Raw genomic sequence first — 12,146 nt, forward strand, 5'->3', positions numbered from 1 at the left:
ATTTTTTTGTACTTACAAAGAGTGTTGGTTTGGGTATAAATATATTGTCTTCATGTTCTCTGGGCACATTCAAAGTCTTTGATTTCTGATTTTCTGCTCCATTTTTGGGTTCCGTTTTAGAAAGAAGTAACCTGTCCTCAGAATGCTTATTGCGCATATTAGTGACAATTTGTTTCATCGCTGCCAATTCCTGTTGATGTATGAAAATAAAAGAAAACGGCATGTATAATTTTAGCAAGTAGATAATGATTGATGTTAAAACGTTTATTTTTGTTCTTGAAGTAGAAGAGACATTTGAAGCAATTATACTATATAAATGAGGAAAGTTGTGAAAAAACATTAATGAACAATGACATATATGACACTCGTAGTCATTAAGTTTTAGTACGATAAATAATACACATGTCAATCCACAGTCTAATGGTTCCCAAAGTTTTCTGCACATTGGCATCACTTGTGGAGCTTCAAAAACTATTGATGCCCCCTTCCCCAATCGCCCCCCGAGATTGGGGGATAATTGGGCTGGGGTGTGGCCTTGACTTTGGGAATTTTAGAAGATCTCCAAGTGATTCTAAGGGACAAATGTGGGAACCATTGTCATAGTTACTTTCCACTATAATTTTTCTACATGTTTGTCGAGTAGATTATTTAGGCATTTAACCTTTTATTTTCTACCTCGTAAACTACCCTATCTTCTTTTGAAGTCTTAGGTTTTGATGGTAGGGAATAAAAAGGTCCAAAAATTTTTTTATTACTTACTAATCAGCAGTTCAAACAGTAAGTTTAATATAGCTTCAGGATTTCTTTAACCATGTTATTCCCTATTCTTTCACAAATGAAAACCACAGTTGGCTTTATCCAGTTGCTGTTTGAACTAAGAATTATTATGCCAAACGTCTTGAAGGATTCAGATAAAAATTTTCACTCATTCCCTCTTCGAAGTCTATTTTGTCTTTTATTTTTTCTCCATAGTCAAACTTTTAGCACCTAACGCTACTTAGTAAATATTTATGATTAATCACTAAATTGATTCAACCAAACACAAACATGTGCAGAGGACAGACAAATGTCTCCTTTAGTTTATTTTCTGTAGAACAGTGGTAGGCTGTGTTGGACGTATTTTTTTCCTATTATTTTATTTCATCTTCATGCCAAGACACACAGTTACGGCTATAGAAAGATGTTCTGCTTCCTTCTACTAATCTGTTTATAGACATCAGCTCTATGTCAGAGCAAGTTCCTACAGGCCTTTTTTTTTTTCTGGCTGTCATTAGTTCTATTTAGAATCATCTAGCTTGAGTGGGTATTTTAAAACAGCTATTGAGTTTAAGCCACAGAGCTTAATAAATCTTATGGCCAAGAGTGGAGTAAAGGGTATCAGAATGCTCTTTTTCCCTCCTGCAGTACTGGGGTTGGCTAGACCAATGCAGAGGAGAATGGCTAGACCTCAGACGCTGCCAATCTCATATACTATTCTTTGAGCTTTTTGAAGGCTCTTTTTGCTTTCAAGATTGTTATTTCATGTATACATTCCCCTACAGTGAAGTATACAGTCACTGATTTAATGTTAAACATGTTTGGTGTTATGTATGGAAGCTCTCAGCAATTCTTCTACTCACCACAATAGGTAGAAGGGAAGTCTATCAAGAGAAAACTTTCTACTTGGAAGAACCTCTTTTTACTAGCCATAACTTTTGTATCTTGGTATAAGGATTAAAAAAATATGAAAAAAAATATTCACTGATAGTATTAAACAATGTTAGCATGGTTTCTGAAATCCAGGTAAGAACATTTTAAAGGCAACAAAATTCTGTACAATTCCCATTCGGATAATACAGCTACAATGCATACGAAAATAAGATGTAGAACAATTTTGTTCAGTTTTATTGTTCGATCATATAGACGATCCCTTTTATGTCAATGGTAAAGTGGAGCAAAGAAAATTACACTTTAACATCAAATAGTATCTAAAATACCATCACATACTAAACGCACAGAAAACAAGCACATGTAGTTGGAAATATTTTAGTATTAGAAGTCAAAGACACATCTAGTCTTGACTCTACTGTATTTCCTGAAAATAAGACCAGGTTTTGTATTAATTTTTGCTCCAAAAGACGCATTAGGGCTTATTTTCAGGGGATGTCTCATTTTGTCATGTACAACAATCTAAATTTATTCAAATACAGTCATGTCATCTTCTTCTGGAACATTGTCATAACTCTCCAAACACCGAATTCTAGTTTGAATTTCTTGCGACTCCATTTCTTGTAGAACCATTGGCCCCAATCTCTCATGTCCAGCAATAGAGCTCTCCTTAAATGAGCACTTCTTGTCCATGTAGCCTGCTCGTAGTGCATTGACAACACAGGTGTCAGTGATTTTATCCCATGAATTCTTCATCCAAATCACGACCTCTTGTAGGCTAGGCTTCACAAAGTTTCCACGCTGATTTCTCTCCATTCTATTTTCTATGTAGTCATTGATTTCCAGGTGCAAATCGTCCTTGAATGGCTTGTTTATTGCAACATCAAGAGTCTGGAGATAGGCAGTCATTCCTGCGGGAATCATTATTTGATCTAGTCTTCTCTCGGCAAGGAAGTTCTTCACGTCGTTAGTGCGGTGAGTGCTGGCTGAATCCCAGACTACCAAACCTCTTTGGCCACCTCGCAAAACAAGTGGCAGCATTAAATTGATCCACTTCCTTATAACTGCTTGTGTGCACCAGGCCTTTTCGGTTTCAAGAACATAAATGCTTGAAACACATTCAACCTTATCTTTCTTGACTTTAGTGATGATTAGAGGTGGGGCTTTCTCTCCATTCAGACGAATTTCCAAAATACAGGAAACATGTATGCTTTCCTAACCAGTAGAGGGAATGCAGACTGACGAGGCACCCCTCTGACCAATTGTTGTTTGAGATCCTTGGCCCATAAACGCTGCAGTTTCATCCATAGCAGTCATGTTGGAGAGTTGGTATTTAGAAAAGTCGATGCCATCAACAAAGGACTTGAATGCAAGTGCACATTTAATAACTTCAGTATCTTCCAGCTTGAACAGTGTTGTCAATCTTAGAGACAGTTCATATCGCTAAAGGAAGCCATCCAGCCAGTGTTGTGATGCTTTGAATTCTTTGGGGGATATTTCTAACTGTGGTGCCATTGCAAGGGTAAATGCTTGAATATCAGCCCTGAGCACAACCAAAGCCTTTGCTCTCCTGTCAGCAATCTATTCACAGATGATGTCTTCCAGCTCAGGAAATAATGGTTGCCGACCTGATCCACACTTGCGCTTCTCAGCATTTCCCTCGTACACCTGTTGACTGAGGTTACCATACTCTGCTTGCCATTTTCGGACCATTCGGAGATCCAACTTCTCTTTGCAGAAAGCGGTAAGATTCTTGCCCTGGGGGTCCTCCATGATTCCTTTCTTGTACTCGACAGAATAGCTCTTTCTTTCTGCACTCATCTTGTCTGGGGGTCAAAATATTATTCCCTTTTAATCTACCATTAAATCAAGTGTTAGTTGAAGATTTATGAACAGGAGTGGCAACAAAAATGATGACAGTTAAGAATGATGGTCCGCACAAAAGCGATGAAAAATTGCAGGCAACAAAATTCAGAAAACATTTCTTTATTTCACACTAGTGTATTTAGTACATCCGTTACAACACATGACGTACTGAATTATTAAGATTCATATTAGATACAACCACGTACGTCTGTTATCAAGTGCACACATTATTCGTGCGTTGTGTCTGTACTCCTATTGGTCATTCGGCATTAAGTCTCAAGTTCATCTGTTTACCTCTCCTCCAAAGGCACCTGATTGGTTATTTACAAATACTTAATTTATAATAATTTATTTTAAGTATTAATGTCAATAATATTATTTATTTATATTTAATTATATATTATTATTATTTTATAATTCAATACGTCCATCGTGTGTTGCAACAGACATATTAAATGCATCTGCCTGTCTGACGATCTTAAATGGGGCTTATATTTGGGGTAGAGCTTATGTTATGAGCATCCTGAAAAATCATGCTAGGGCTTATTTTCTGGTTAGGTCTTATTTTCAGGGAAATATGGTATTATTAACTGTGTAAACTTAGGCCTAATCTACTCTGGTTCAATGAGCTTCAGTTACCTAATTGATAAAATGCATACTTGTGTTACTTTTTTGGATTTTGCCAGTCGGGTAAGTGTTTGGGTATATTTATTTTGCATTTCTTCCATTGTGAGGTTGAGCAACTTTTCATATATATATATATATATATATATATATATATATATGTATTTACTTTTCTGTTGATATCCTTGACCCATTTTTTCTGCTAGGTGATTGGTCATTTTCTTATATATTTCAAGGAGCTCTTTGTATGTTAGAGATATTAGCTCGTTGTAATATGAGTGGCAGTTTTTTCCCATTAATTTTTATTTGACATTTTTAAACTTTTTTTTTTCTATGCACTTCCTGATTCTGATGTAACTGATTATGTCAATCTTTAATTTTATGGCCTTCTCCATGGTTTCTTCTTCCGCTTTCCTTGTTACTTTTATGATTTCTTTTTCTCTTCTTTTTCAAACATTTAGATCTTTGATTTGCTTGAAGTTTATCCTGGCTTATGGTGATAGGTGTGATTCAACATCTTTTCCTCCAAGGCTGTTCTGTAATAACATTATGTACTACAGAGATAACTTCTTCCTCAACCAATCTGAGATGCTAACTTTATCATATGCTAAACTTCCATAAGTGTATGATTTATTTCTGGATTAAACTCTATTCTAATGGTCTGTTTATTCATGTACCCATGTCATACTGTTTCAGTGTTTAATGAGGGAGGTATTTTTCGGCTATATTCTTAGCAATAGGGGTGGGGTGGGATTATGCTGTGTGTGTATACATATAAAACTTAGGAAGAATTTACTCACAGTGTTGGGTATTCCTAACTGAAAATATTTTAATATAGTTCTCACCTATATTTTTGGCATAAATTGTGCTGCCCTAATTGCCCTAATGAAATAGTTGTGAGTCACAAGATCCTAATTCACAAACTGACAAAACAAAGAAAAATAAATAAACCAATATAACATAAGAATTAGAAAACGTATTTGTCACTACAAAATGGAATCTTTTGGTAAGATGAAGTCTTCTTGAAATTTGGTTTGTTCCTAACCTGGTTCAGTTCTTACTATGTTCTTGTTCGGCTCCTGACCGCTGGTTCCATCTCCTACTTTAAATTCTGCTCCTATTGTTTGGACTTGATTTTTTTTTTTTTTTTTTGTATTTATTTATTTATTGTATTAAATTTATTGGGGTGACATTGGTTAGTAAAATTATATAGGTTTCAACTGTACAATTCTATAATACATTATCTATTGCATTGTGTATTCACAATACAGGGTCAGTTCTCCTTCCATTCCCATATATTTGACCCCCTTTATCTTCTTTTACCATTCCTTCTCCCCTTACCCTCTGGTAACCACTAAGCTTTTGTATAACAGAGTTTGTGTTTGTCTTGCTTGTTTCTTGCTTTCAGTTTTGTATCTCACATATGAGTGAAATCATATGGTTCTCAACTTTTTCTGACTTATTTCGCTTAGTATAATAACCTCAAGACCCATCTGTGTTGTCGAAAAGGGCAGTATTTCATCTTCTTATGGCAGAGTAGTATTCCATTGTGCATATATATACCACATCTTCTTTATCCAATCATCTATTGAAGGACACTTGGGTTGTATCCATGTATTAGCCACTGTGAATAATGCTGCAATGAACATAGGGGTACATATATCTTTATGTATAAATGTTTTCAGATTTTTTTGGTAGATACTCAGAAGAGGGACTGCTGGGTCACATGGTAATTCTATTCTCAATTTTTTGAGGAAGCTCCATACTGTTTCTCATAGTGGTTATACCAACTTATATCCCCACCGACAGTGTTTGAGGGTTCCTTTATTACCACAGCCTCTTCAACGCTTGTCATTACTTGTCTTGTTGATAATAGTCATTCTAACAGGTGTGAGGTGGTAGCTCATTGTGGTTTTGATTTGCATTTCCCTAATGGCTAGTGAAGTTGAGCATTTTTCATATATCTGTTGGCCGTTTGTATGTCTGTCACTATATACCAAAATTAACTCAAAATGAATCAAAGACCTGAACATAAGACCTGAAACAATAAACTGCATAGAAGAAAGCATAGGTACTAAACTTATGGACCTGGAGTTCAGAGAGAATTTTATGAATTTGACCTCAAAGGCATGGGAAGTAAAAGCAAAAATAAATGAATGGGTCTATATCAAACTAAAAAGCTTCTGCACAGCAAAAGAAATCATCAACAAAAAAAAGGGGCAAACAACTGATGGAAGAAGATATTTGCAAACAAAACCTCTGATAAGGCACTAATATCCAAAATATATAAGGAACTCATACAACAACAAAAAAACCCAAACAATCCAATTAAAAAATGGGCAGAGGACCCGAAGAGACATTTCTCCCAAGTGGACTTGACTTTTGCAATTTCATTTTCCTAGCTTTTCATTCTATTTTCTTCTCTTGTGCAACTGTCCTTTTTCTGATTCATTAATAGGCTTATTTGTGGTATTGTCTAATGATTTATAAATACTTTTCATTGCAGAGCCGAGAATGTGATTAGATTCACAGAAAAGGAACCTCTGATGTTCAAAGGAGAATGTTTCAAGTACCAGGTTCAACTGGATTCTTTTTCTTACATAGCATCTATTGTTCGAAACCATGCCATTTACTCTGGTTCCTATTTCAACCCTGTGTTTTCTATAGAGTTATTTCCTTTTCTTCAAGTCCTGCCTTTTTTTCCTTCATTGATGGAAACAATATATGACTTTAAAAAAATATTACCTAAGATTATCTAGTTTTTTAATAATGTTTGCTGGAATCAATTTTGGACTGTTTTTAAGAATGATGCACAGTTGTTACTCTGAAATTTCTTTTTATAGTACATCTTGGCCAGGATGGCTCAATTGGTTAGAGTGCAAGCTCTGGGCAATGGTGCTGCCGGCTCAATTCTCACATGGACCAGCAAGCTGCGCCCTCCACAACTAGAATGAAGTCAACGAGCTGCTGCTCATCTCCTGGGTGGCCAGATGGCTTAGTTGGTTGGAGCGCGGGCTCTCAACCACAAGATTGTCAGTTCGACTCTTTGACTCCTGCAAGGGATGGTGGGCTGCGCCCCCAGCAAGTAAGATTGAAAGGACAACAAATTGACTTGGAAAAGTCCCAGAAGTACACACTCTTCCCCAATAAAGTCCTGTTCCCTTTCCCCACTACAATCTTAAAAAAAAAAATAAAAAAATCACAAACTTTTTTTGTTCACTGTTTATTTTATGAAAATACTACTTTCTCAAATCTTTCTGAAGAAACTAGTTACAATACTCTAAGTTTTTTTCTGCTCCAGAATTTTGTTGTTTGTTTACTCTGGGGAGGGGGTTCAGTTCTGTTTATTGAGATTCTCTTTTGTTCCATTAATTTTCTTCCATTTTCTGATGGTCTATGGTTGTGTGTTCCAACTTATGAATGAAAGAGAGTAAATGTTTTCTTTCTGCTGTTATGGGCCATTCATTTAAATGAGAGAGTTGAGTACAATATCTGTACATGTGGACAAGAAAATTTGTCTAGCAGACTTCACTCTAGAGTCCTCAGGTAGAAAGTAGGCTCTCTTCTCCAAAATGACAAAATGTGGAGTGTCCTAATCTGGAGACTATTCATTTTGACAGTTCCAGCCTACTCCTAGCAAATCTTCCATTAATTTATTCAAAATATATATTTAAATTCTGTTTTTTTTTTTTTTTTAATTATAGAAGCATTACTTGTTCACTGTAAAATTCAAATACTGGAAAAGCACCATGCTTCAGTCCTCTTTTTCCTTTTACCATTTTGAGACCCTTAAATTCTATTCCATAACACAGTCTGATTTAAAATATATATTAATTCTAACATGCATTTATACTCATTTTCAAAAAGCTAATAGTATGTATGTTGCAATTCTAGTATATCCAATACATAAGAAAATTACAGTCAAGAATGAATGAACCATTCATTAAAATTAATAAATGCAGTATTACATCTGATCATATAATTGAAACTTAGCATAAAACTGAAACAAAACAATAACAACCACATTGCAGTACAATAATTACTCTTGGAAATGGAAGAGTTAGAGGCAAGAACATTCTTATGAAATTTCCAGATGATGATGATGATAATGATTGTTACTGTACAAATAATCTTTATGAAAGTGAGATACTGCTTTCTTGAATCCAAAAGCGCATATCTTGGCCATTTAATATAAACTATTTGCATGGAGTGGTGGCATATTAAAACAGCTCAACTGCAGAGCAGCTGCTTAACAGTATTGCATAGTTCATGCCAATAAATTGCTGAAAGTTGTAAACTCTGCAAAGATGTTGGCAAGGGGACACATAGATGGCATTTCTTGATGAAAATAGCTCTGACAAGTATAATGCAAACTATGTTCTCCATTGGAGGTTAAATGTAAGTGCTTTTATATAGGAATAACGAAGTATCATAACTAACAGGTCAGATAATTCTGTGCATCATTTCTACTTGAGGTAAATCCAAGGTAAAAACTACCTTCGTTTAAAACCATACCTACAATATTTAAACTTTATCTAAAAAGGTATTTAAAAAACACTTTATTACAGCAATTTTCAAAGATACAAAGAGAAGAGAGCTTAGCACATCGAGCCTTCAGTTTCTATTGCCCACCTTGATCAATTATCAACATTTTTTACAATGTTGTTTTTAAAAAGTTTGATTGAGATATAATTAACACATTACACAGTCACCCATTTAAAGAGTATAAATAAATGGTCTTTAGTATATTCACGGACACATGCAACCATTACTGTAGTCAACTTTTAAGCTTTTTTATCACCTCCAAAAGAAATCCTGACTCCTCTAGTTATCACTCCTCTATCCCACCTTGCCCCCGACTTCCAAGTCCTAAGCAATCTCTAATCAACTTTCTGTCTCTGTAGATTTCCCTGCTGTAGACATTTCATATGAATGGAAGCATTTAATATGTGGTCTTTTGTGATTGGCTCCTTTCACTTTGTATAATTTTTTTCAAGGTTCATCCATGTTATAGCATTTATTAGTACTTCATTCCTTTTTATGGCTGAATAATATTCTATTGTATGGCTGTACCACATTTTGTTTATCCATTCATCAGCTGATGGACAGTTGGGTTGTTTCCATCTTTTGGCTACTGTGAATAGTGCTGCTATAAACATTCACGCACAAGTTTTTGCTGTGGACATGTTTTAATTTCTCTTGGCTATACACCTCAGAATGGAATTGCTGGGTCATAGTAACTATGTTTAATTGTTTGAGGAACTGCCAGATTGTTTTGTCAACACTGTTTTATCTATTTCCTTGCCAGTTTTGGGGAAAATATTTTGAAGCAGATTTCAGACCTCAGGTCATTTCACTTGTAAAGACTTCAGTAGAGATTTTTAACAGATGAAGATTAAAAAAAAACACACACCAAAATATTAATATCATTATCACATCTAACACAATTAATAGTTTAAAAGAAAATGCAAATTTCAATCATAGTTATCCATTCTATACTGAGTGCTCAGTAAGAATTTTAAATTATCAAATCGAATTTTAGGACCGTTTAATGTATGATTTTTGACGACGTTAAAATACATCTTCAGTGTCAATGCACTAAACTCTAAATACTAGACAAAACAGATGTGTATGGCAAAATTGTTGAAGAACAGCATATGTATCTACAACCGTAAACTGCTGTTTTCCACCATCCTGCAGTCTTCCATCTAAATACTTGCTCCCATTTGTAAGCTAACCTCATCTTAGGATTGTCTTTTAACATCAAGAGGAGAATATAAAGTTTTTAGGTGTGGACAGAGGAAGAGAAAGAACAAGAATTCACATTACTGAATATCTACTATGTACCAGGCTTTGTGTTAAGTATTTTACATAAAAATTCAATCCTCTCATAAATATCAGGAGGTAGATATTACTTCAATTGTGAAGATGAAGAAAGTGAGGTTTAGGAGGTTTTAAGAAATTTAGCCAAGGTCATTAGCTATTAAGAAGTAAAAGTAGGATTTAAATGCAGGTCTTTTAGGGTTCAGAGCCGTCATTAATTACACAATAACACATATGCCTTCTATTAAGGCCTTTGAAACAAAAAATTTCATATTTGGAAGGGATCTTCAAGTTATTTAACCCAGCCTCTGTATAAAACAAAGCAAAACAACAACAATAACAAAACTACAAAACGTGTCTCCTTATAACGTCTATCCTTAGATTTTAATTCCAACCCTTGGAGACATGGATTCATCATCTTGCTTGTTTTCCTCAGATTATCTGCTAGTATGAAAAGTTTGGGGCCTAGAACAGAACACAGAAAGAAGTCCTGGCCAGAGCAGAGCACAACAGAGCAGAGCAGAATAAAGCCTATCTACTCCTTAGTCTAAAGCATTTCAGGTGACATAAACATTTTTGGAGCCACACGGTATCTATGACTGAAAGCTTAGTGAGAGCTCAAGTGTTTACATGAATGAGAGATAACTGTGCTGTCATAGCCTAGGGGACACAACTAATCACCTGAAACATTCTTTCCTGATCTTGGATGTTATCTTAAGGTCATTCTCAGCAGTGATCCAGGTAGAGGAAGCTAGTATTAACATGCTCAAGTAGGCCCCTGAGTTGAAGTCTACTGCCAATGTTGACTTAAAACAGAAGTGTGGGCACCTGATTCTGTTCTATTTGTATGGACCCTTCAGCTCACCTGACTACTGAACAGCAGCGTGGACTTCTGGCTGCTGTGTCCTCTGGTACGCATGTCCTCCTGGTGCCTGGCTTTCCCTGCTGTGGTGCTCAGCTAGCTGCTGTCTGGTTTCTGGCCTTTAATGTTTCCGTGTAATCTGACAGTTTTTGATGCATATTCTTGCTGATGTGCATCGTCAGTTTCAGACTCTAAACTCCACTCTCTGTTTTGAGCACCAATTTCCAGAGTGTGACCCACTCCCAGTGCCAATACTTTCTCCATGTTGTGTTTCCAGCCTCCGCTCAGCGTTGGCTCTTTGATATGTGATCAGTGACTTGGTACCTAAGAGAATTATAACCATAATTATCTCTTATCATTGTCAATGTTCTCTCTTGGCCAGTACACGTTTCCAGAGACTTATTTTATAGCTTGGCAATTTGTTCTGTGTGTCTCCTTATGTCCTACAATTGTTTGGTTTGTTATACTAATCAAACTGGTACTATACTAAGAGAGTCATAAAAACACAGGGATAGAAATGATAGCAAGAGGTCATTTACTTACTTGTTCTTTACTGATAAAAAAAAGTCAGAGAAGTGTACTACTTTGTAAAAGAAAAAATACCAAACTTCTAAAATGTAGTGGAAAAATAAACACTTCATTAAAAATAAAAGAAGGAAAGAAAATGACAGGGGCAGCCGGTTAGCTCATTTGTTTAGGGCGCAGTGCTCTTAACAACAAGGTTGCCGGTTCTATCCCTGCATGGGCCACTGGAAAAACACACTTAAATAAAAGTTAAAAAAAAAAAAAATAGAAAAAAGAAAATGACATGTCTATACAATACAAAATAGATGTGAAAATGTGATGTGGAAAAAGTTGAAAGGGCATATATACACAGGTAAAATATTTTTATGATGAGATAGTATATTGCTTCACACAAGACAGTTTTACTTGCAGGATACAACAAAGGTATTTGTAATTTTAAAGAAGATGATGATAAGATTAAAGAAGAAGCAAAGATACTTATGAAAATAAAAATAATTTGACCGACTTCTACTAAGTTCTGTACAAGTCTACATAAATATAGAGATCCACAGAATACAATCTAAAAGAAATTCAAGTATCTTATATGCAACTCAAAACTGAGGAGAGTTTACTGGCCACAGAATGGGCAACTGAGATTTAGTTACTGCTGCTGTGAAATGGGTATAAGACCATCATGGGTCTCTTGTGAGGCTTAAGTGGAATATATGAAAATAAAAAGAACTATAAAGTAATATACAAATATTAAACATTATTATTATGAACTGAAAAATACTTATTTTGGGGAAAAGCTTAATGCCCT

The 12,146-nt window shown here is 35.3% G+C and overlaps 1 protein-coding gene across 1 annotated transcript in view; it reads right to left on the reverse strand.

Annotated features, from left to right (window-relative positions):
* Nucleotides 1-12,146, reverse strand: part of PIBF1 (progesterone immunomodulatory binding factor 1) — a 180,699-nt gene that overhangs the window by 15,187 nt on the left and 153,366 nt on the right. Inside the window, exon 17 of the mRNA XM_019738176.3 lies at nucleotides 17-190. Within this exon, the coding sequence (XP_019593735.2) occupies nucleotides 17-190 (174 nt within the window). The remainder of the gene's footprint in view (nucleotides 1-16; nucleotides 191-12,146) is intronic.

The sequence above is a fragment of the Rhinolophus sinicus genome, chromosome 16, assembly GCF_057876585.1.
Source record: "Rhinolophus sinicus isolate RSI-liver-muscle chromosome 16, RSI-T2T, whole genome shotgun sequence".
In the NCBI taxonomy this organism is placed as follows: domain Eukaryota; kingdom Metazoa; phylum Chordata; class Mammalia; order Chiroptera; family Rhinolophidae; genus Rhinolophus; species Rhinolophus sinicus.